The sequence below is a fragment of the Rattus norvegicus genome, chromosome 10, assembly GCF_021556685.1.
Source record: "Rattus norvegicus strain SHRSP/BbbUtx chromosome 10, alternate assembly SHRSP_T2T, whole genome shotgun sequence".
NCBI classification, from domain to species: Eukaryota; Metazoa; Chordata; class Mammalia; order Rodentia; family Muridae; genus Rattus; species Rattus norvegicus.
In genome coordinates this window covers 87,496,546-87,521,258 of record NC_141543.1, presented here as the reverse complement: position 1 = coordinate 87,521,258, position 24,713 = coordinate 87,496,546, and the positions used below count along the sequence as shown (strand labels likewise).

General features: G+C 51.0%; 2 protein-coding genes and 1 long non-coding RNA gene across 5 annotated transcripts; 1 reads left to right on the top strand and 2 right to left on the bottom strand.

Annotated features, from left to right (window-relative positions):
- Positions 1 to 8,470: 8,470 nt before the first annotated feature.
- Positions 8,471 to 24,336, top strand: Hoxb5os (homeobox B5 and homeobox B6, opposite strand). Its single transcript, NR_132637.1, is given in 3 exon segments — positions 8,471 to 8,640; positions 21,824 to 22,002; positions 24,091 to 24,336. It is a non-coding gene; the product is annotated as a homeobox B5 and homeobox B6, opposite strand (long non-coding RNA).
- Positions 9,639 to 11,844, bottom strand: Hoxb5 (homeo box B5). The gene is given in 2 exon segments (NM_001191925.1): positions 9,639 to 10,488; positions 11,164 to 11,844. Coding segments are annotated over 2 exon segments (810 nt in total). The 5' UTR covers positions 11,726 to 11,844; the 3' UTR covers positions 9,639 to 10,240.
- Positions 13,756 to 22,891, bottom strand: Hoxb6 (homeo box B6). 3 transcript variants are annotated; one of them, XM_087573731.1, is made up of 3 exons: positions 22,358 to 22,891; positions 15,744 to 16,268; positions 13,756 to 14,652 (listed from the first exon to the last, which is right to left on the bottom strand). In XM_087573731.1, exons 2-3 carry the CDS (start codon positions 16,156 to 16,158, stop codon positions 14,393 to 14,395), a joined length of 675 nt encoding a protein of 224 aa, XP_087429857.1. In that variant the 5' UTR covers positions 16,159 to 16,268; positions 22,358 to 22,891; the 3' UTR covers positions 13,756 to 14,392.
- Positions 24,337 to 24,713: the final 377 nt, after the last annotated feature.

The window sequence follows — 24,713 nt, the reverse complement described above, 5'->3', positions numbered from 1 at the left end:
TAACAATGAAAATACGCAGAGCCAGGGGCTTGTGCACGTTCTGTGCCCTAACTCTCGTGCTCTGGGTCCTTTAAAGGCTACTTGGCCGCCTTCTTCGGGCAGCCACAGGTTGCTAGTGTGACCCCTCACTGCCCAGCCCACCCATTCTCCGCCATCACAGGCCTATCCCCTACACAGAAAAATCATCCACCTTTTGTAGGCGAGTTGCAAGGAAAACAGAGAGGAACCGAGGGCCAAGCTGAGGCCAGTCCCCAGAGGGTCCGGGCACCCCAAGCGAGCTGAGCGTAGCAAGGGCCTGAGCCGGCAAGAATACTCACCCAGCCGCTCCCCGCCTGTTTCTAGCCGACCGGCCGTGGCCCGCTGAGCAACAGCGGAGCTCGCTCCCGTCCACTATTGTGTATCCGGAAAACCGAACCGCGACTGCGGGCAGAGGAACCACAGGCCCCCTCGGAGGCCGGAAAAAGACTTTTTTTTTTTTTTTGGTGTGTTTTTGTTTTTGAAGAGCAAGTTTTCGTATTAATCTCATACTTTGGCAGTCTTTGTTAAACAGCTAGGCGCGTCACGAGGCTCTCGAACATTTTAATAATTTTTAGACGCCGTGACCTGCGGTTCACCCCTCTCCGGGCCTCCCCCACGAGCAGGCAGTTACTATAATATGCTCACGCAGTTCGCTCGGTCATATTGAATTTTGCGCAGGTCATTACTTGGGAGAAAAATGACAGAGCAGGAATTTGATTCAGCTTACCCTTCTCGAGTTCTACATTTCTCTTCCCCCCCCCCAACCCCACCCCAAAAAGTCTCCATTCCAATGCGACTCAGGCTGCTCCGCCCTTGCTTTGATTTTTCCATCATTCCAATATTTTTTCGAGCTCCTATTCCCAGCGCTGAGAGCAAGACCGTGTGATTCCCTTGGAGGGAATCCTTCTGAGGCCTGAGCACTAAGTAACTATGTTGGCACCCGCACCTGAAGGGCAGAGGGTGTGTCATTGGGCATCTAACATCTAAACCCTAGAAAGCAGGCCTCAGCCAAGGGTTTCCTTCTCCAGGAGGTCTCCTCCCTCAAATGCTTGCACTCTGCAGGGCTTGGGTCAACTGATACCTTTGTGTCCACTCTGCCACCCCAAATGCCAGATACACCGCCACTTCTAAAACTTTGGAGGCCCCAGAGTTCCAGAAATGACTTTTCCCCTCTCTGTGTTTGATCCACAGCAGAGACCATTCGGGAAATCCAGAGCCCTGGGAGATAGGCTGGATTGCTCTGCTCAAGACAGGAAGCTTGAGGACCTGTCTCTCGCAGAGGCTGTAATTGTCCCTAAAAATAAAATACTCCCCCTCCATGTTCTCATTCATTCAGCAACTCTGGTGCCTCGCCCCAGAAATACTGAGGTTTTAAAATCTGGTAGAATGTCAAGGTCTATATTAGCTGTCCCTTTCTCTGGCCCCCCAGCAGACTGGCTGAGATAAGCCAGATGAGTCCTCTTCCACACAGTTTAGGGACCAAGCCTAATGTCAATGCTGGCAGAGTGACTGGCAGTGGTATGGATGGGACAGGTTGGAAAAGTCCTCTCTAAAACAGCCAATTGGGTGTGGGGTGGCAGAAGTCGCCCTTCCCTTCTTGAAACCTTTTTAGCTCGGAACTTGGGACCACTCCGAGTCTATTACAGATGTTTTAATTTTGCCAACATTTTCTTCTGAGAGGAAGGCAAATGAAACTTAGGAAAGAACCAAACAAAATAGATTCTCCACTTGACGTTGTGGCCTCTCCTCCTCAGGACCCAAGAATTCCCCTCTGGAACCCCCCCCCCCCAGCCCAGCGAACTTCACTTGAGAACGAAGTGAAAATAGAATTCCAAACACCTTTTAGTGGGGGGGGGGACCCTAGGGTTAAATTGATGTGAGGTGTGCTATTAACCTTTTATTCCTGATTGGCTTTATTTCAAAAGTCACCTTTACGAAGGCTCTCAGGTTTTCTCCACTGCAGAAGGACAAACACCCACAGTACATCTCCTAAAGCAAACATTTAGAAGAGACTGAGATGGCATCTTACAATGCAATAGTGGTTTAAAGACTGAAATAGCCATGAGCTTTGTTATTATCTCGGCCTCTAGGAAGCATTTTACTTATGAACTAAGCTTAATGCATATACTGAGGGTTCATCTCAGGTCGCCTGTTTCAACTCCAGTTACAAAGATCTTCAAGAGAGCACTGGGTATTTTTCCATCACACTTGCCCTCCCTCCTTCAAAGAGGGAGAGAGGGAATCCGGATGAACATCCAAATGGAGGCTTGGGAGAGAATGGGAGGGCAAACTACACCCTGGTTCTTAAGCATGACATTTAAAGGAAAGGATTGGGAATTAAAACAAACAAACAAACAAGCAAAGAAACAAAAAAACTCTAGCACTGACCCAAAGTCTTGAACGCAGCTACCTGCAGCTAATCTAGGAACTAAGGGTCTGGAAAAACAGGGGACATCTTTGGGGTGGGTGAGGAACCTGCTGTTTGTCCCCTTTAGGGCGAGCAGAGTGGGACTGCTGTTGGCTGGCAAGAATCAAGCCTTCACCTTGGAAGCCTTCTTTTGGCCCTGCCAAACATCCTGCAAGGACGTGTGGGTAATTGGATTTTTTAAATGTGTGCGGCTGGGTAGGTTTTAATTAAATTTTATATGGTGACTCAAAGGTTATCTTTGGGAGAGAAAATTGCGTGGAGGATTCGCCACACCCCGGAGCGCTGCCTTTGTGCAGCCCTCCACCAACAGCCTCACAGTTTTTGCAGAATAGTTTCTTCCTTCCTCAGTTTCCCCTCCCTCAAATATCTACCTTTTCCCCCATCTCATTTCTGCAGCCTCCACCCCTTCCAGCCCACTCTCCTTCCTTACCTCCATGCTCATGCTCTCTCTTCTCTCTTCACACATACAGCCCCCTCCCCCTCTCCCACCCCGCCCCCGCCGCTAGACGCCTGGGCCGCCGGGATCACGCATGCACGTAAACTTTTGACCCTCCAACTTTGCGACCTCTCTGGCAATAACACAGGCCACACAGCTCTGGGTCTGTGAGTACTGCAGAAACCAAAGAGCAAAACACCTTCCTTGTCCCTCCCCTTTGGTCACCTTGCGCACCCCACCCCAAGAAAGAGCTTTTAGATTTTTCAATAACTCCTGGGGGTGGGGGTGGGGAGAAGCACGGACCCCACTTCTTGTAGTTTCTTAGGTCTCTTTGGTTGGGATGCCAGCCAGGGCTTTTGTCCACCCACCCTCCTTTCTGAAAGAACGAGGCTGTGTGTGGTTCCTGAGAGAGGGGCCTATGGGACCAGCAGAATGGACTGACCTGAAGAAGAGTGGATTCTAAAGAATGGAAAAGACTGGAAAGGGCTTGAAGCAGGGCTTTCTTGGGATCAGAGGAATCTACAGTGCCCTTAGGGGTGGAAGGAGAGCTAAGTCCCAACAATGTAGACCCAGCGGGCCCGGGGCCACCTTGAGCGGTCGCTCTCTAGCGTCTCCAAGACCCCAGCCTGGCTGTGAACTTGGTCTAAGGCGGACTCTACTGGCAGACCCGGGAAGTTACAGCCTCTGCCTCCCGGCCAGCGCAGCAGCCCTGCAGTGAACCAGAGCGCTTTCGGTTTCCCATCTGCCCAAATACCACCTCTCAGGTTCCCATCTGTTGCAGGGAAAGGTTTCATTTCTCCTTCTGTGAGGTCCTTTGGAGTCATTAAGCAAGAAAGAGAGAAAAAAGCGAGAAAAGAGAGAGGAGGGAGGAATAGAGAAAGAGAAAAATAGATGCATAAAATAGATTCCAAATCCCCCAAGAGGCGACTCCCTCACACAGTCATTCTCCCACCGCTGGTCTGCTAAGAGCTTGATGCAATGCTGACTGCCCCCCCTTTCACTTAGAGGGGTTTTTTTTTGGGGGGGGTGGTATCTGAAGGTTAGGTAAGGCAGCCTCAGGCCTAGAAATTATTCCTTGCTGAATGATTCATCCTACCTGACAGGATCTAAAGCCATGGATTGCTGCTGCAATCCTAGATGCTGAGCCCCAAGGCCTCGGGCAACCTGCAGCCACGTGCACTCCGCCCCCAGTCCTTTAAGAGAGGAAGGCAAGAAGAGCCAGGCCTTGGAGCCTTTGACAAGGACAAGACACTGCAAGGTGTTTCCCTTTGTATCCGTCCTCCCTTCTCAACGGATATTAAAAGAGAAGGGAAACAGGAAGGGAGGAAGGTAAGGTAGAAAGGAAATGAAAAGAAAGGAAAGGAAAGGAAAGGAAAGGAAAGGAAAGGAAAGGGAAGGAAAGGGAAGGGAAGGGAAGGGAAGGAAAGAAAGGAAAGGAAAGGAAAGGAAAGGAAAGGAAAGGAAAGGAAAGGAAAGGAGAGGAGAGAATAAAACTTGAGAAGCATTATGTACTGGACCCCAGGTTCCCAAATGACCTGGCATTTGATCCTATCTAAGACTTTAAACCACTACTGCTTCCACTTGGAGCTCCTAATCCAGGGAATTCTCAATGAATTCGTCTAAAGAAAGCAGGAAAGATAACCTAAACTTGTAAGCATACCCGGGCACAGCATGACCTTCAAGTGGCTGATGTGGGTAGTGTGGCTGGCTGCGGGTAATGTATGCGGCAGAGGCTTGGAGCCCCATGTAGGCCGGCGCGCGCACCCCTCCACCCTCGTCTGCTGACCTCTGTGTGATCCCGGACTCTATGAATTATTGATGAGATATGAGCGTTGATTTCCCCTTTCAGGATGCAAACTCCATTATATTGTTAAAATGGCGATTTAATCGTTGAGAATAGCTTTGGTGTGGGTTTTTTCCCCCAACTCATTTGCGCCTCCTTCCTTTTCATTTAACTCTCTTAATTAAATCCTTTAACAGATTTTAATCACTTTTTGGAGCGAAGAGTAGAAGTAAAAGGAAGGCCACAGCACGGACAACAAATGGGACAGTAAAAGGACCACTCAAAACAATCCTGGAAGCCATCGGAAAGCTACTACCCTTTGGGAAGTTGATAGGAACATGGGGAGGGCTGTTAATGCCTTTTAAAAGATGGCTTTGGGAACCTCTACCAGAGACAGCATCTGAAAGCTAGAAAGCTAACAAGGCAGAACTGAACAAGGAAGATACATAGATTTTGAGGGAGTCCAACCGCAGCGACCGAGTCAGGCTTACCCCTTGCTGAAGTCCAAGGACTTTGAGCTTGGGAGGGCCACAGGATTCTTGTGGGCAGCAACTCTTCCTATCTGGGCCTCAGGGACACTTAGGGAGAAATGTCCATTCTCCATAAAGGGTCCCCACTGCTCCCCTCCCCCTTCCCAAACAGCTCAGTTTCCATGTGGTGTCTGGGTTAATTAATATGGATGTGTAACTGCACTGCCACAATCGATAACCTTGCTGTGGGCAGATCCCAGCCCCAAAATCCAATTACTCTAAAATCCTCCAAAAAAAAAAAAAAAGGAATAAAGTGACTAGTAGTGCCTACTCCTAAATATGGAGGAGGGGAGATTCTTATTAGCCCTGTCTTCTCAGGTCGGCCCTGTAGATCCAGGCTGGGGTATTTATATTCAAGGAGAACAGGCCCAGGAAGGAACTAAATTCAGGGATATGTCTTTTCCTTTTGCTTCAATGCTTGGCTTCTGTCCCAGCATCCAGATCCCAGGGATAAAAGAATCAAACAGGGGGAAAGAAACTGGTTTTTGGGTCCCTGGTTCTGCCCTCTTATCCCCCAGTGAAGAACCTCTCACGGCCAAGGAAGGGTTAAGTGTCCCTGCCGCAGTTATGGAGAGGAAGCTGATGAAATATGGGCCCTTGGAACTCCAGGCTAGGCCAGCTTTCCTGTTTACACTTCTTCATACTTCCTCCCACCCCCGTGGCCACAGAGAAACAAAACAAAACAAGCAATCAAATAAAACAAAACAAAATCAAATTGTCCTATGAGTGGAGGCCAGGCTGGGCTCTGCCCCTAGGGCAGATGATTTGCCTAGAGGGTGCTGGCTCCGTTTGTGGCTCCAAAGTTGAGGCCTAGTGGGGCGGGAAGAGGAAACAGTAGGAGAGGAGAGAGAGAAGAGAACTGGGGCAGTAAGGCAGCATTTTCAGAGAGGAAATGGAGAGAGGGTGAGAGTGGAAGAATGAGGAAAGGGGGGAGAGGGGAAAAAAGAAGAGAGGAGAAGAGGAGGGCAGAAGCAACGTAAGTCTAGGGCAAGGAGAGTCCTTTATACCCATCTAGACACCTTATTCTCTTCCCCAACTTGCCCAGGCTACAGGTCAGTGAGCAGATGCCCCAGAAAAAACCAAGCTTCGGGAAGAGAAAGCTCGCTCCCCCCCCCCCCAGATCTGCTTAGAGTCATAAGAGACCTTCCAAGGTTTATCTCTGGAGGCAAAGTAGGCATCTGTGGCCAGGATTGTTTTTTGCCATTCTGAAAAATCTATTCAAACATGCTTCATAGATGTCTCAAGGCTGCTGGCCTTGAACACGCTATCGGAGTTGTAAAACTGACATGCAAAGTGGGGGGAAAGGGGGAGGACATTTTTTCAGAGCCAAGCCTAGTTATCTGGAGTTTCAGGACCCTGAGAAGGATCTGGAAAGCAAGATAGACTGAGGCCAGAAGCTAGGAAAAAGGATTCCCGTGGAACCCCTAGGTTAGACTCTGCGAGCCTCCCCTGCACTTCTTTGAACTGCTTTGAAGCCTTCAGAAGCCAAGCCTCCAAAGCGTATTCATATTTTAAGTGTTGCTGGCATCCTTTGATCCTTTGGGAGGGGAAAAGAGTGCCCTTTACAAGGGGTGTAAATGTCCATCGTTCTCTCCGAGAGATGCATCTTTAAGTCAGGGTGAGGATCCCAAGCCTGTGGTCTCTTTCCTCTGATCCTACAGCCCATTGAGGCTCTCCAATAATTTTGGGTGTGGGCAAGGAATAGTGGGCTCAAAAACAAAAACAAAACAAAACAAAAAACGGAGAAAGAACAAGGGATAGAACAAGAAGAGCTAGAGTATCACTATTTCCTCAATGGGGGACAGGGAAACCCTGTGGCCCTTCTTTGTCAGAGATCGCAAGCCTTCCAAAGGTCCTATTTTAGGAATTATCCACCAGAGTTGGTGAACCTAGAGACAGTGAGCTTTCAGGAAGCAGGACCACCAGTCATTGGTCCCAGAGATCCTAATTAAAGGTATGGAGGAAATACATCCATTTGATTTGTAAGAGGATTTTTAGCTTTTAGAAGAAGGCTGACTTTTCCTTAGAAAACAAGGTTGGGGGGGTGTGCAAATTTGGAAATCCCTCTGATTTGCGGTGCTACACAACAAAGAGGGCATTCAGAGCCTGGAGATTGCAGAAGAGGAAAGAGAAAGACTAACACCTTGGTCTCTTTGGAAACCTGTGTTCCTGGGCAAGGCTGTATTTGTAGCAGGCTGGGTAGACATACCCATGTCTTCCAGACCTGGAGAGAAGCTCTCTTCTTTCACACTCATGGTTGGGGAATTAGGTTTGGAACTGAAGGCTATGAACCACCACCCCCTCCCCAATCCGTTCCTCACTTTGCCTCAAGCTCCCAAAGAAATCAATGAGACCAACAGGCTGAAGTTGGGTGTAAAAAACACTGAGTTCCCGCATTCTAGATAACCCTGGGAAGATCGTCGAGAGTGCAGGAACTGCTTTTATGGGGAACAGACATTAAAAACCCAGAGAACATTTGGGGATGAGGTAGCCCACAGCAACCACCTTCCCTGGTCCTTTCTCTAAACGTATCCAGGTAAAACAGCCAGTCGGGTGCCCCCAACACACTCCAGACAAACAAATCTCATCACGTTTATATCCTGGGGGTTAGGGGAGATCCCCTGAAGGTAGCCTACAGTGAAACACCCTCCTCTCCAACCTATATCTCAGCTGCCCACACCCCTCCTTCTTGTCCCCTAATTTCCAAAGACATTACTGAAGGAACATGGATTCCACAAGACCCCCTTTCTCCACAGAGTCCGATGCTCTGCAAATAAACACCAGACACCTCCCATCACTGAAACCTCACAAACTAAGCCCTCACTTCAGACTCCCCACTTCTCAGAACTAGGTATTTAAAAAAAAACTGTTAAATTTCTCCTGTATCCTTCTACGGTCCCCCTGGAAACAAAATTCTCTTCTCCCATCCCAAACCCCAAAACTGCAAGGAAAGAAATCGAAAGCTGGAAGCGACTTACTGTGGAGTACTGGGCCTGGGCTGTAGCCACTGCCTTCCTGGGCTTTTCCGGCTGCTCTAAGCTAAGAGAGCGCTCACCTACCTCTGCCCCCTTCCCCACCACAGTGAGCAGTTAAAGTGTCACTTAACATTCTGGAGAATGTGAAATATACCGCGCGGTGTCAACTCCCCAAAACCATAAAACTAACTTTATGGACCTCACGTGACTTTCTCGAGCCAGTGAGGGGTATCTGTCTGACTTCTCGGCGATTTTTACGATCTAACTTCGAGATAAAACCCCTATCCATTTGACATCTAAATGTCATAGCGACTTTTGGGGTAGTTTGCTTTCGGCAAAGGGGGACAAAGTCATGGGGTGAGAGGGAAGGAGGGCCCAATGCAGCCTCCAAGACCCTCACCATCTCTTCACCGGCTCCCCCCCCCCCAGGTCCTGTAAGAAGTTGGGCCCAGCTGGAAGGGATTGACCGGGTAAGTGTCCAGACTTGACTCTTATGCTCAGGGTGGAGGTTCAACTGGATGGAGGAAAACTGGGCCCTGGTCCTGGACCAGGCTGGAGTCCAGGGGGAGTCAGAGGTCTTTCAGAAGGAACCCTAACCAAGAGGGGAAGGTCAGTTGGGACCCCTGGCGAGGAGGACCCCTTGAAAAGTATAGAGAAGGCCAAGTGTGACAAGAAACCTTTGAAATTGAGCAGATTTTTCTACCTTAGTGGTTGGCAGAGCTGAACTGGGGTTTGGAAAAGAGGCATGGCATCTGGGAAGGCCTTTCCCAGACTCAAAAGACCAGGGGCCTTCCTGCTCAGAACTTAGGCCCAAATTATTCTTCCTGGAGCCTTTTCCAGTGGCTTTTTCTGATGCAGCTGGTGGAGAACCAGGAAGTCCTGAGTCCAGCTAAAGCCATGTGAAGTTCCTGGACCTCTCAGTCCCCTAGGCAAGAAGGTCTCTCCTCAGTGACCAAGCCAGGGAGTTAGGTGGTTTTGAGGGATTTCTGCTGGGCTTCCCTAGGCCCTAGATTTACTGAAGATGGTCTTACACGAGGTTGTACCAGATGGTGAAAGAGAAAGGACCCTCTGAAAAAGACAAGTGGAGGGCAATGGAGTGGGGGAAACATTTATTCGACTTCAAGGAAAAGCTACAGACATACCAAAAGCTAATCACTGAGACAGGCCTGGCAAAGACAGATTTCACCACGCGCGCATAGCACAGCATCCACTCGCTCACTACAAATGGTCTCGGAAGAGAAATGGGTAAGAGAGGAAGTGATTGGCCTGACCCAGACTACCCTTATATTTACAAGCTTTGGGCCTTCTAGCCAGACCCGGATTCACAGAGAAAAACCACAAGACATTTTACACTGAGGATTATTTCTGATTCCATACACTTCCAGACTAGGCCTTGTAGGGCCTACCAGGCAGCAGGAGCCTAACTCTTGCTCTTTTCCTCTCCTCTTCTCAGGATCCACACTTTGATCCTTCCCACCCCAAGGAACAAGCTACCTGAGCCTAGGGAGTGGGGGTGGGGGGTGGGGCTGCTGAAGTGGGAGAAAAGTGGGAGCACAGTCATGGACTCCATTCCCTAGGCCAGCTCAGCTGGGCCCAGCACTACCCAACCTCAACTGCTACCCCCCATGGAAGTTTCCAGCAGAAACTCAAAATACAGCCATCATCCTTTTATAAATAAGTTAGAACACAGACAGGGAGTGGGAAGTCACATTAAACATGCGAATTTCTTTTTCTTTTCTTTTTCCTGGGGAAAGGAGCGCAACCACAGACACGAGGACATTCAGAAACACTGGCAACTTGGGGGCGAGCCAAGAGAAGTGGGGAGCACGGAGGGGAAATAATAATAATTATTATTATTATTATTAACAATAATAACAAGAATAACCAGTCCAGGAGAGAGGGAGCCATGGGAAGACCTAAGACCAAACGAAAAATTGTAACACAGGGCTGGGGTGGGACAGGCGCGTGGGAACTGGTCCCCAGCGGGCAGCGGCAGTGCAGGGAAGATTGGAAGGGTCGGGCTGGGCGTGGTGCGGGCTCTTGGGCCTCCCAGGGCTCCTCGGGATGGGCTCAGGGTTGGAAGGCGCTGCCGGCTGTAGCCAAACTCATACTTTTCAGTTTGTTGTCTTTCTTCCACTTCATGCGACGGTTCTGGAACCAGATCTTGATCTGACGCTCGGACAGGCAAAGCGCGTGGGCGATCTCGATCCGTCGCCGCCGGGTCAGGTAGCGATTGAAGTGGAATTCCTTCTCCAGCTCCAGGGTCTGGTAGCGAGTATAGGCGGTCCGGGCCCTTTTTCCGTCTGGCCCAGTCATATCTAGAGCAGTTAGAGGAGAGCCCCGGAGGCAATGTTATTCCGGTTAAAGGAGGGGGCACTGAGTGGGAGGGGGCGGGGAGCAGGACCCAGGCGTCCCCAGCATCCAGCTCACCGCAGCTCCAATCCTCCTCACTCCAGATGCCCGCATCCAGCCTCTATTTCCTCATCCCCCTTCTCAGCAGCCCCCACTTCTGATGGTAGTGCATGCTCCCGGCTTTGTCTCTGACTCCATCCCAGTGCCTCACCCTAGGCTGGGTTCAGGCGGCAGCTCAGCTCGTCCGGGAGGGAAGAGAGCCGCTACACTTTTGCCTTAGTAACCTCTATCTACAGCCCATTCCCCCTTTGCTAGCAGCAGTCTCAAATTTTCAGTAATAATCAGGACCTTTCCCCACAATACACAAATCCCATCTTTCATCCTAAAGCCGGTGACTACTGGCTGGGTAAATAAAACCTAAGCTGACCGTGGCAACATTTTTTTTTTAATGCTTACCCTCAGAAAACGATCCTGTTTGGCTCTATCTATGGAGCTATGGGGACGGTTTCGGACACTTTTCCCTCTTGGTGGAAAAAAAAAGGAATCTATATTTGAGGCAAAGCCAAGCTTTGCTCGCCCCCACCCCCAGCACAGGGCAGGAATGCCGAGAGGACAAAAAAGAGAGAGAGATGGAGAATTACCGTGGCTGATGTGAAGCTTCCTCATCCAGGGGAATATCTGTGGAGTCTGCCCCTCGGGCGCGGCTGTAGAGGTGGCCATGGGCTCTGGCTGTGCCCGAGCCAGGCTCGGGCTGCTTAGCTGGCTCGCAGCTTCCTCAGGCTCAGAGGACGCGCTGGCCTCGTCTATTTCGGTGAAATTGGCGCTGGAGCTGGCTGGGGTCGCCTGGTCGGAAGGGGACGAAGCAGAGGGCTTGGCGCCGTGGCTGTCGCCGTTAGTGCAGGGCAGTGACTCGGGCGAGGACAGGGAGCAGCTGGATGTCGCCTGCCTGAAGCGGGGCTCCTGGGCGGACGCGGGGAAGGCGCGCGAGCTCTCGCCCACCGCCCCAAAGTGGCTGGATGAGGCCGAGGAGCGGTTGACGCTGAGATCCATCCCATTGTAATTGTAGCCGTAAGAGCCGGTGTGCATGGCAGCGGGATCCCTGTAAGAGCCGCTCAGAGAGCTGCCACTGCCATAATTTAGCAACTGATAGTCCGGGCCATTTGGATAACGCCCCGAGAAGGAGTTTACAAAGTACGAGCTCATTTGGGTGATTTTGGAGGGCTTGATTTGTGGATCGTGGTCGTTATAACCCTGTGCTTCACGATTTATGATGTATTAATGAATTATAGCGATGCACTGTACTTCGTTTTGCTATGTATGCGGCCAAATATGGGGGGGGTTAGAAGGGGGATGGGGGGGCGTTAGGGAATCACGTGCTTTTGTTGACCAGTCGTAAATTCTCACTGATGACCTCAAGAGGTAATTCATGCTCTATGGTTACAAATAATGACGATCGGAGAATCGTTAGGGCCGATTCAATGCGAGCCTCCGAGAGGGGGGAGAAAGTGAGAAGGGGGAAAAACAGGGAGAAGGTTGACGTTGGCCTCTGAGCAGAGCGCGCCACCTCCCGGCGATTGACGGGAGCGCGGGCCGCAGGCCGCCATGGCGGCGGAGCCAACCTCTGCTGGCTCTGTGCAACCGCCAAGCAAGAAAGAAACCCGGCCCGCAGCTCACCCACAGGGTCGAACCTTTGGAAGACGGATTTGAGACTTTTGCCTACTTCGTTAGGGTGTGGCTACTCCCTCTATTTATGGCCTCTCTGACATTATCATCATCATTTTATTTTAACTCTGGATAATATGATCAAAGATGTAGTTGCCTGATCTCCCCTCCTTAAGCTTTCCTTACCCAACTTAGGTAAGGAAATGGGGGAAAGGGTTAGAAGTTGTGTGTGAAAAACAATTATAAGAATCGTATTAGCTCAGCCAGGCCTGCTTCCTGGCTAGGCTTCGCGGCGGGTCCACAAGGAGAGCGAGCAGAGAGCCGCAGGACTGGGCGGGAGAGAAGCTGGAAGAGGGAGGAAAGCTCTTCGTTCTCCTGGGCCCCTGGGAAGTTTGGAATTTTCCTTCTGACCACTCATCCTTAGCCTAGGCCTAGGAACCGAGGTGGACAGGGACCCTAGAAGAGGAACACAGCACGGGCAAAGAATAGAGCGGCAACCGCCTGGGCGGTTAGGGTTTGGGTGGTAACTCTTATGCGGGAGTTTGGGGTTAAAACAGATCCCCTTTAACAAGCTTGCCAGATGCCAGCTATCAATTCGGAGGCCAGATCCGAAGCCTTGTGTTAGTGGTGGCTAATAATTGGAGAATTTACTGATCGGCCTTACCGCCTTCCCTGGGAAGGGGTTCGGAAGACCGGCGGCCCCTTGCTGAGCTCGCTGGGCGGCCAGAGATCTCCACAGCTGGGCCCCTTCTGCCAGACGGCTATTTTCTTTAAAAATAAAAATAAAAATAAAAGAGGGGGAGAGAGGGAGGAGGAAGAAAAGAAAACGGTGCCTGAAGCTTACGGCTTGGGTGTGGGTAGCAGTAAAGAAAAAAGTGAGCCATTTTGGGTTGAGAAGGTGAGACTAAAGGCCCCATCACCTGGCCCCCTGCCCTCAGGTCTCTGAAGAGCAAGATAAAGTCGGGCTCTTGCAGCCTTCTGCTCCGGGCTTCTCAGCCTCTTCCTGGCCATTGAGCTCCTACTTAATATGAGAAGGGGCACCCTGGAGCCTGTAGATGAGATGTGGAGAGATGCCCAGTGGCCTCATTTTTCAGTCTCCGGAGCAATAGGCCGGGGATCCGAGGGCCAAGGCCGGCAGAGACAGCCATGTGGGCGGGCCAAAGGCCAGGGGCCTTGGCTCCGAAGAGGACAGAAAAATCTCTGCAGAGCGCGCCTAGACCCGCCCAGCTCGGTCTCTCCAGAGCTCTGGGCAAGGAGGCCTCAAGTGGAATCCCTCCAGAGTCTCACAACCAAGGCAAGCTTAGAGAACAAGAGGAAAAAGGCTTTCTCCATCTCGCACCTCTGAGTGGGAGAGGCAATTGTGAATTTAGCATCAGAGAGGCACGACCAACGCTGGGGCCTGGGAGGACCGATCGCTGGCCTCTGCTTTTGACTCCTCACTTTTATCTCAACTGTAACTTCCGAATTGAGGCCCTGGGGCAGACCATGGTTCTTGCCTTTGCTGTTCAGGCTCAGGGGTGACAGGGTGGCTGGGGGCTATGGAGGGGGAAAAATGACAGGGAAGGATTGGATGTGATTGAGCTGCGGGTTTTCACATCTTTATTATCATCATCATCATAATCATTATTAATAATATTAATATTATTACCGAAGTATTTCACGTCCAGAGCTAAGACAAGACTACAAACACAACACATAGAAAATTAATAAAATAGAACTTTGTTTTCTTCTGAGGCTCCTCTTCTTACTTCTAGGTAGTATGTGCTCCTTCCAGTGGCTTTGGGGAGGGGGTAGGAGAGACAAGTCTGGGGTCAGGGAGTCTTTCAGGTCCCTGCTGAGGGGACAGCGAATCTACCATTGAACCGTGCACGGGGGACATGAAGGAAATGAGACTCGACAAGGACAAGAGCATTCTGCTCTGCTTCCAGGAGACATCAAGTGAGTCCGATTCTCAGTTCTCACCAGAGAGCCTGCTGAGGCCAAGGTGGGTTCTTCGGGGAGGGAGGAGGCGCTGGGGTGCTGGGGTGGGCATCCTTCAAGCGCCCAGGAAGAGCTCTGCAGGAGGGGGGCATCCAGGAAAGCGCTGGGCCCCGCCCGTCTTGCGCTGGACAGCAAGTCCCCCGACCGCAGAGCCTTCTGGGGCTTTCGGGTGCCCTAGGTTCCCCCTCAGACCTCTCCCTTCGCGTCCCCCCTCCCTTGGCAGCACCTTCACTCGGCCGGCTTTTCTTCCTCCTCCTCCGCACTGAGCTGAGACGCACTGAGCAGTTTGCTCTCCTTTTTCCACTTCATGCGCCGGTTCTGAAACCAGATCTTGATCTGCCGCTCGGTCAGGCACAGGGCGTGCGCGATCTCTATGCGCCGCCGGCGGGTCAGGTAGCGATTGTAGTGAAATTCCTTCTCCAGCTCCAGGGTCTGGTAGCGGGTGTAGGTCTGGCGGCCTCGCCGACCGCTGGGCCCAAAAGAGGAACCTGTTACGCAGAGAGGAGAAACTGAGGCCTGGGGTCACCACACCAAACCCATAGCCCCTCCCCCACTGGGCCCTCAAACGTACAGCTAGCCGGTCGGGAGTTGTCTTTTCCCCCTCCCATTCCCTGATCCCCGTTTCCCACTCCTCCAGCGCCCCCTCCAGATTCCCTCCTGGACTCCGAGGCCTGTGCTGTGCTTTCTTTCTGTCTAGACTTTCGGTGGGGGAGGGGAGGGGCAGTTTGACTCCCACCTGAGCTTGGGGGAGGGGCTGGCCAGGTGAGTCTCCTACGAGCTGTATCTTTTCTTTCCCTTCTTTCCATTCATCCAGCTCTCCCTGCCCTACTCGATGATAGATTCTGGCCCTTAATCCATAATGACACGGATCGATTCATAGTCCGCATTAACAGCTCCTCACTTTCGTGTCGTGCTAATGGACATCAATTGGGACTTGAAGCCAACAAATAAACCAACGTGAGACCCAGGCGCCAGTTTGTTCTTCTCACTCCCTCCGCCTGTCCCTTCTCATTCTTCCTTCCTCAGACTATACTACCCCTGTGGTAGTGTCTCACAGCTCCCTAGTACCCCCGTCCCCAGTTCCCCTCCCCCAGCCCAAGGGAAACACAATCCAGGACCCTGTAAACTCGCCCTTGCAGGCGTCATGCTACCCCTCCCCTTTCATGACGCACTCTTGTTTTTAATGGAGTGGTCTTTGGGTGCGGGACACCCCCCCCCCCCGCAGATCCGGACAAGAGAGGGAATATATCCGGAGAATATAGAGGAAAGCAAAATCAGAGACTGAGTCCCCTGTCCTCTTCCTGATCAATAATCCTAGCCTGACTCTCTCCTCTCTCAGAGAGCCCACTTACTCCCCCTGCCTTACTGTGCAGCTGGGACTTTGCAAACTTTGCAACTTCTGCGGGCAGGAGGACTGATCTGGAGGCCAGGGCCCAATCTTGCCCTATTTGCTGAGATGCCCATCTAGTTCCCAGTAGGAGAGTTGGGGTGAGAGGATGCTGACACTCGCTAGTTTTGCCTTTCTGTTTGCACCGCACCTCCCTCCCCCCTGCGTGGGACAGCGGGAAGTCACACTCACTGTTGCACGAATTCATGCGCTGCATCCACGGGTAGACGGGCGTGGAGCACTTCTGCTCCTCGGTCTCTCCGAACACGCTCTTGTCCTGTGCGCAGTCGGACTTGCGCGGCTCGGGGTGGAACGGGGGCGGCTCGTCGGCGCCGGAGAGGGCGCAGGCCGCGTCCTTCTCCCGGTAGAAGGCAGGCGCCGGCCCATAGTCACAGGGCGCCGCCCGACCATAGCCGCCGCCGGCTGGTGGGTAATAGGAGGACGCCGCAAAGCCCTTGTCCTGGCCGGGTCCCGGCCCGTAAGGCGCGGGATAGTGCCGCAGCGGGTCCGCATAGCCAGACGAGTAGAGCGGCAGCTGGCCCAGGAAGGACTCCTGCCCGCTGGCCAGAGTGACGGGGAAGGTGGAGTTCACGAAATAGGAACTCATCGGGAGGGGAGGCGCGCGCGGCCGCTGCTGCTCCGCCGGGTTTATGATTTGTTGTGTTTTATAGTCCGAGCGCCGCGCCTATTAGTAGTATAGCCGAGATTGGGTTTTAGCTGAGGGGGGATGGCGAGGTGCCAGTGAGGGCCAGAAGGAAATACAACCATCTGATCCAACACTGACCAATGGCAGAGGCAGGAATTGTCAAATAGCACCCAGGAGGAGCGCAGCCTGCACGAGGGACCCGCGCACAAACCTATCAACCTTTTCCCCCTCCTCTCTCTCTCTCTCTCTCTCTCTCTCTCTCTCTCTCTCTCTCTCTCTCTCTCTCTCTCTCTCTCTCTCTCTCTCTCCACAACGCGCCCTGATCCACCTACGTAGGATCTGCGAAAGAGACGTCTGTGCTTTTGAGGGAGGAGGAAACAGTTAGATGGAGATCATCCCATTTCCCAGTGATGAAATAAATACACCCTCCCCCCACCCCACGCAGGAATAGGGAAAAGTTAATTGTGTTTTCAGAAAAGTTAACCCCTGCGTGGCATGGGCCCGTTCCCTCAAGGGAGAGCTGGGTAAATGCCCTCGAATCTCGTTGAGAGAGAATGAAGGGGGAAAGTCTGTTTCTAGAATTTTGTGCTGGTAAGGTGGTGGGGGGTGCTCAGGAACGGACGGGTCCGCTTCTCTGCTTCATTTTAGAAACAAGGAAAGAAGAAGCACTCTCCTTCGCAGGTTTGGAAAATCATTTACTGTTTATGAGGTCTGTCTCCCCCTTTTAAGCTTAGGTTTATCCTATCACGACTTCAACCCAATTCTCGAGCTTAGAGGAGGGCAAACCAGATCTGTCTGCATAGAAGACCCAGAAGGAAATGCCAGGGGTATGTGAGCCCAGCTTCTCCCTCTGGCTGCTCCTCTAGGCCACTTGCTTCTGGCAAGCCGTCCTTACATCCTTACGCCCAAGACAGCTCAGCCATCCTGACTGCAGTCTTGACTGAGACTGGGGCCCTGGAGAAAGAAATTAGTAGTCCCTAAACTTGCTGATAAAGAGTGAAGGAGGAAGGGGAAACCCCAGCCTAGGGAACTTTACTTGTCTGCATCTCTATTCTTCCTGCAGCCCTCACTTGGTCTCTCATCCATCTTATCTCTCGTGCAAAATGATGTGACGATAATCCCTGGCTACAGATTTTTAGAATCAAGGACGTGCCCCTAAATCTAGATACTGGGAGAAATTGTCTTAGAAATGTTGAAGTTTCAGACCCTCATATTGGAGCCCGAGAGCTAGCTCTCTCTCTCTCTCTCTCTCTCTCTCTCTCTCTCTCTCTCTCTCTCTCTTTCCTGCTCTCTCCTTAAATTAGTCATTCTCTTTGAAATCCCATCCCAAGATTTGGTTTAGATTTGGTTTTATAAGGAGGGAAGGCTGCTAAGTCCTCCTGGGGACTCAGTCACCATCTTCCAACCACCAAACTGGCATGCTTGCTCTAGCTCTAGACACTCACAAACCCTCCTGTCTCTCAGATACTCTGCAGACCACCTCCCGTGCCTCAAGTTTGTATCACCTTCTCAGCTGCTCTAAGAGCTTGGGAACGGACGAGTATATCTATATTCTCTTCCTCTCTCATCCAAAGAAAATAAGGACAGATCCCAACCTTGGAGACACAGGATATTTCTAAAATGCCCACACAGGACAAACAGTGTATCTAACCTGAAGACAGGGAGGATTGGGTGTAAGATTGTGCCTGAGGTCAGGCCAGGCTGACCCACCTCTGCCTTGTTCTCTGGGCTGCTTTTTGTGGGCCAGCTCTGCCCATGGATAATAGGAAAGGGCTGAGGGTGGGTGATCAAGAGGGAGGATTTATTTGGCTGCAACGTGGCCTCTGAAGTTCTTTGAACTCAAAGCAACTGCTAGGCTGTCTCTTTGTGGCAAAATGACCATCCCCGGGTGTCTCTCTTAGCCTTAATCCATTTGGGGGGGGGCTGAAAAAGAAGCTCGACCCTCCTCATGTGAAGAAAACTGCATTGCTCCAGTCTAGAGATGCTGGGCCCATGCTGAGAGAGGAATAAGAGCTATTTCATCCAGGCAACAAGGCACGGAAGAGGACCCTCCCCACCCCTTTGCCACTGAGGCTGGGCCTTGGGCCTCAGCCTTTCTCCCTGGTCACAATGTCCTCATCACAGTAAATATGGTAGAGTTGCCTATGTAAAGTATGGTCCAAGTAAGAGGAGGCTTTCTCCTCTGATGGAGGCAGGAAATTAATTGCCTTATCCTTTAGAGCAGCAGCCCCTGAATTAACCTCACCTCTGCAGGTTACTTGTCTGAAGATGGAGCCACAACAGCCAGGGCTAGGGCGCCTGGAGTCGGGCATGAAAGGAAATAGCGCCTCATCGCTCTTATCTAAGCCCAGAGGTATTTATGAGCGTTTATTCATCTGATCCGTTTGTTTGGGAAAAAGAGCAGGCAGGCAGAGCTGGGCCAGAGACCGCCTGGTTTCTGGAGCCAGATCTCTCCGAATCTGTCTGTGGTTCTATCCGCCTCCGTTTGTCTGTCTCCACTGGGAAATACATAGACACACAGCAGGCACCAGCCAGTTCTCCATTAGGGTTGCCGCCCCCCTCAGTCACAGAAGGAGGGATGTAAATATATACCAAGTACACATCAGTGGGGTTGTGCTGATACCCCACAGGCAGGATTTATAATTGCGATTTTCTGTGCTTTGAGTCTGCAGTCCCGTGGGTAAGCAGACACATCCCAGCTCCCAGAGAAATGTTGCTTAAGTCATTTTCAACTCAGGAGAGAAAATCTCCAGAAGAAAGGTAATCTTAGGAATGCCATTTGCCTGTATGAGGAGGATGTGAGACACTATCTAAGCTTCCTATTTTCTCTGAGATGCAAAGCTCCCCCAGTTCCTTGGATAGTGGGTACCTTCTCCTATCCCACACTTTACCTAGGGTAGGGAGAATGAATATCTCTCAAACCCAATCATCCCCCTGGATTCTGATTGTCTGAAATGTTCCCTAGTAGTGCAATGTGTTGGCTCCCACAGATTGGAAAAAGGCTCTTTACTTGGACACTCTGCCCTAAAATCGACTAGTCCAAATCGAGGTACAAAGACCTCATTTCCATTATGCAAATGATCGGTATCCTCTCTGATCTTCTAGGAGGAGTGGGCAATCCTTCTCTCCTCCTTCTCTGCTTCACCCTCACCCTAAGAGCCCCAAAGTGGTTCAAGTCCTGTACTAACCTGACTTCCCCCTCCCTATGTTTCCTTCTGGTTGCCAAAAGAAAAAAAAAATTAGGAGGGCCCCAGACCTTCCTGCCAGATCCCTCGGGGCCTCCTGCAGAGTGACTCACTAAGCCGGGCCTAGCCAACTAGCCGCCAGAAAGTCACTCTTGACACAGAGAGAGGAAAAAAGCTTAAAGATTTGCTCCTAAGGCTGATCTAGAGGCGTCTAAAGCTTCTGTAATGGTTTGTGCCCCCACCCCCAGCACTACGCAGCCCCTAGACCCTCAGCTCCCAGCCAGACCTTAGTAGCACCTTGGTCAGCCTGGCACCGCAGGCAATTTCCTGGAGCCCCGCCCTCTCCCAAGAAAGGGGAGCCACAGCACCTTGAAAGGGGCAGCCAGAGCTTCCTACCGCAGCTTGAAAGCCCGAGCTAATCAGTAACCGGTGAGACAGGGGCCAAGACTCCAACGCCGCGCAGTAGAGGCACGCACCCCGCCCCCGCCACCTCCTTCTGAGAAAAAGGTTCCGTTAACCGGTTATGAGAGATCCCGCAGGAAAGGAAATTACAGTGGTTTTGGTTTTTTAATGATTTCTCTTCACTCCCGATTTCCCACCAAAGCAATTTTTTTTTTTTTGCGTCGATTTCGCTTGAAACGGTCGAGAATGGGGGAGGGGACCAACACTCACTTGCAGACACCAACAGTTTCCAGAAAATTCAGTTCAACTCCTTCAATAAGGACTCGCCAGCTTAGGAATTGGCAAAAACCACAAACCAACTGGAAGAATACAGACCGGGTTTGTCTTTTGACAACCGAGTGGAACTGCCTGGTCGGCGCCTCCCTTGACCGTACCCCCTACCTCCCTTGGCTGAGAAGAAAACTAAATAAACCTTGAACAGATTTGGCCTCACATCTCTCTAGCAGCCCCCAATCGTGTCTCGTGTCTTAGGTGGTGATGAGGGTCGTGGGTCTGAGCCCTCAACCCTTTGGCTCAGTACCCTCTGTCCGTGGGTTACAGTGTTACTCCTCTCGACTCCCTCTTCTTCTACCAGCCTTCAGGTTTGTGACTGGGGTGAGTGGGGATCTGCAGGAGATGGGAGAAGATTGAGGATAAGGTGACAAGAGATTCATTCCGCTTTCTAATCTACACTCGGGGACTAAAATGCAGTAGAGGGCACCAGCGTGGGCCAGAATCCCACGGAACCTCGCGCCAAGGGCTCTAAGCAAACCGGCAGGGCTCGGCGAGTGTCAGCCACTTGCTGTGCCAAAGCCGCCTGTCCCCGAACGGACGGTAGATGGCAGCAAACTGCATAATTTGGGTCAGAGGAAACTGTCTAAGGGGCGATTTATAACCCACCAAGACTACAAGGGGAGAAGACCTTTAGTTTGAGTGGGTTTGGGGTACCTCCCCCGCAAATAGGGGTCCAAGCGTCCTAGATGTTGGTGATCAATTTCGCTTGCTAAGAAACCAAGGTGTCTCAGCGAGGCCGGTTCAGGCCCCTGTCTAGAGCTTTTTATCTGGGCCCCCAGGGAGCCCCAGTCTTGTGCCACAAGTGGCTACGTTTCCCTTTCCTAATAGCTCAGGAGGCCAATGTACCCACACACTCGCCCAGGACCCTCAAGTCCCAGACTACCAGAAACCTGATCCTGAGCCTCCTCCTGCACAGGCTCTTAAGAAGCAAGAAGACGATCATTCATGAAAACCAAACAGGAAAAAAAGCAAAAAAACCGTCTCTTGTCCTTCATGCCCAAAGTCACTTATCTCTCTGTTACTGAGAGCTTCTCTGGGGACCTTCCGTCCCATTTCTTAGCCCCCACCAGCCGGCCTGAAGCCTACCAGCCACTTTAGGAATCTGTCTGCTACCCAGAAGATCTCCCCCCTCCCCCACCCCCAAGAAGCTAGGGAACAAAATTGGGCGGTGAAAGCAGGACTCAGCTCTGAACTCAGCCTCCAGGAGGCTTTTCCCAGACCACACCATTGCATTCTTCGGTTAGGCTTCCTTTCGTATTTTTTTTTTCTAATCTCCCCCCACCCCCACACACACACCAAATGAATTTTTGTGTACAAGCCTGAAAAAACATGCTAAAAAATCTCTTCCCAACCACACTTAAATCCAGGAAAGTTTGAAATGTACCCATATCAGATATGCAATTTTTTTCCACCAAAATCTGCACATCCCATGCCAATAAAACACAAGTAACAGGATCAAATCACACAGAGACCAACAGACTTTAACCTACCGCATTAAAACCACAAAACTCTCTCCCTGCAGGCTCCCTCGGGCTGGCGGGAGTGGCCAGAAACCGTGGCAAAAGAGCTGGACATTCTTCGGCTAGCTTCCTGAGGAGTCTCCCTCGATTTGGATTCCTTCACCCACAACCCTTTAATTTCAGAAATGTCTCCGAAGGAAGATAGCGAACGTTTCTCTGTGAATTGTTCTTTTTATATCACTCTAGAAGCCTCCTCGCCCTCGGCTGGCCTCTGCGGAGATTCCAGGCCCCACAGAGACCAGGACGTCCCTCAGCGCCACCGCCCCTCGTGCCAATGCAGCCGGGAAATCGCCGTTACCCACACTGGGCAAGAGAACCGCACGGGGGCAATCGGGGAGGCCAGGACAAGGGAAAAGTGGAGGGAGGTGAGCACAAACCCACAAGGGCCAGAGCAACTGCCCAGTGGCTGTAGCCCAGACATCCCCACCCTCGCTTTTACAGACCCCTCGCTGGAGCTTTCTCCCAGCTAAAAAGGCAACATAAAACTGTCCACATAGGCCCCTTTCCGTTCCTCCTCCCTATCTTCCCTGCAGCCGCTCCCCCTCCAGGAAGCAGCCACCCCTGTCTCTACTACAGAATTTCCTGGGAAGCCTCTCCCAGCAGCGCCCAGAGGTGGGGTTCAACCCGGTCTTGGGATGGGGGGAGGAGGGAGAAAAACCTAAGCCCCACCCCCTGCAAAAAAAGGATGCAAAAGAATAAGAATTGTAGAATCTTCCTTACCTTTGCAGAACTTGGGTTTTTTTGCCCCCCTCCGGTTCCAAAAGGGTGGGGAGGGAGGGAAAAAGGAGCATTCGGTTTTCTTCTTCAGCTTCCAGATAATATTGTCCCAACCTGAGAGCCGTCCTTTCCCCTTCTCAGACTTGAGAGAGAGGTTGTTTCGCTTTTCTGACATTTGCATAGAAAATGGAGTAAGTTCTGGCTTTGAAAAATGCTAGCAGGCTGCAGTCCTGGGCAGATTGTCCATTTAGCCTTCATGATGACTAAAAATCCCAGATCAGCAAGTAAATTAACTTAAGAATCAAAATTATTTTTGGTTCTCTCTTTTGTGTAATTCCCACCCCTCCTTCCCTCTCTCACTCAGCCTTCTCTCCTCTCCCCCCTCTCCTTTCCTCTCTCTCTCTCTCTCTCTCTCTCTCTCTCTCTCTCTCTCTCTCTCGCTCTATCGAGCTGATATTGAAGTATAAAAATATCAGGAGGCTGGAGCCCTGAAGGACGGCAGTGCTCCGACCTAGGTGTGGTGTCCAAAAGAATGCTGCATTATAACCACCAGGGAAATGATAAAAAGTTCATGTTCACGATCGCCCGGCCACATGACCGGCGCCGGCCAATCGCTGGATTCAACCACTCATAAACTTCTATCACAAAGTTGTAAATTTTCATAAAACAACAAGGAATTTATTGCATTTCTTCATGGCTGCTCCACCAGCAACCCTTTTCTCCGTCGCCATCTTCTTTTCTTTCCCTTCTCTTTTTAGGGAAACCACAATCTGAGACAGGCTGAGATTTGGGGTGTAAGAATTCAGGGCGGAGAAGCCATAATGGTTCAGCTAGAACCGGGGTTTTCTCTGGAACCTCCACATTTTCCTCAAGAGCTCTGCCCGTCTTTTATAGTAAAAATTACCCCCCCCATCCCCAGTCTTCCACAAGGGACTGTTCTGAGGTAACAGGGAGGTGAGGCCAGAGTAGCAGCTGGAGTTAGGAGCTGCTATCTGCGTCGTGACAAAAAGAAAGCTCCTGTACCCCCTCTCCTCCGATTACCCCCCACATCCCTAGCTAGAGACCGTGGGGTTCCCCCACCTGTGAGGTTTGCAGCTTGCAGGTGTGGTGTGTCTGTGTGTGTGTGTTGTGTGTGGGGGGGATCAGTCCACAGGGTCTAGTTTTTTTTGCCTCGGGAGGGAATGTGTCCTGGATGGGGGCCAACCTTGATGTCTAGCAAGCAGATTCTCCACCTCAGCACCTCAGAAACTGGAGGAGGGAGAAGCCAGATCACTGCTTTTGGGACCAGGTTCCCCAGGAGAAATTTTTTGTGCTTGCCAGAGGTTGCTGCGGTCAGTTCTAGGGAAACCGCAGGTTTTAAGGGCTGTTTCTTACAAATTCAAATTAAGCCGATTTTTCCGGAAACCAACCACCTTTTTAAAGACCTTTAGGTTTTAAGATAATGTTCTTTAAGCAATCAAGGGTTTGTAAATGAATAAATACTAAAAACCAGTGCCCCATGTCTAGGTGTAAAGACACTATCATTTAGGTTTTTGTTCAGCGATGAAGGATTTATAAAATTCTTGATTTTATTTTAACAATAACTCACTCTGTTTTCCTAGGCTTTCTTTAAAAAAAAAAAAGCACACTACATTTTAGGTTGATTTTCTGGTAACTAAACTCAGAAAACGAAATAATCCCATTTAAAAAAAATTTTTTTTCCTTCTCTCCCTTCCTCTCCCGTGTGTGTCCCTCAGAAGGTTCCAGGTTGGCCGTATTCAAGAGCAGGCTGAGCAGCGCAGAGGAAGCCCTGGCGGCGCCGGCGCTGCCAAGCTTACTGCGTCCACCCACCCCAGCCCGGTAAACTCTCCGTCGCTCATGGGGACTGGTTTTCCTCCCATTTTAAAATTTTATATGGATAGCCCATGTCAATTTAGAATGAAATAGATTTTAATACACTAAGTAAAAACAAATTGAAATAAAATAAAGGAATCACTCCAACGGAAAAATGTTTGCCGACTAAGTGGGGAAACTGTGAGCGCCCTGGCAAGGAGGTTGTTCTGGACAGGCTGGGAGGCCTCTGCTTGCTGTCCTGGCCTCTGCCCAAACCATCCCAGAGGTGGGATAGATGGGGCGTTCACCCAGCGATTTCCTTCCATTTGTTTTTGGAGGCCTACCATTTTGGATTTCATCATTTTATTTGTGGCTGGTCACTAGGCTCAGATTTCATGGTCTCAGTTAAAGGCCTGGATAGGAGAAGGTATTTATAAAACTGGAAGATTTTAAATTGGGGCGGGGGGGGTGTTTGGGGTTTGTGTGACTGAGCATATGGTCTCCTGGATGTATTTACTTGGGGGCAAATGTGACTCTCTGTTTAGAA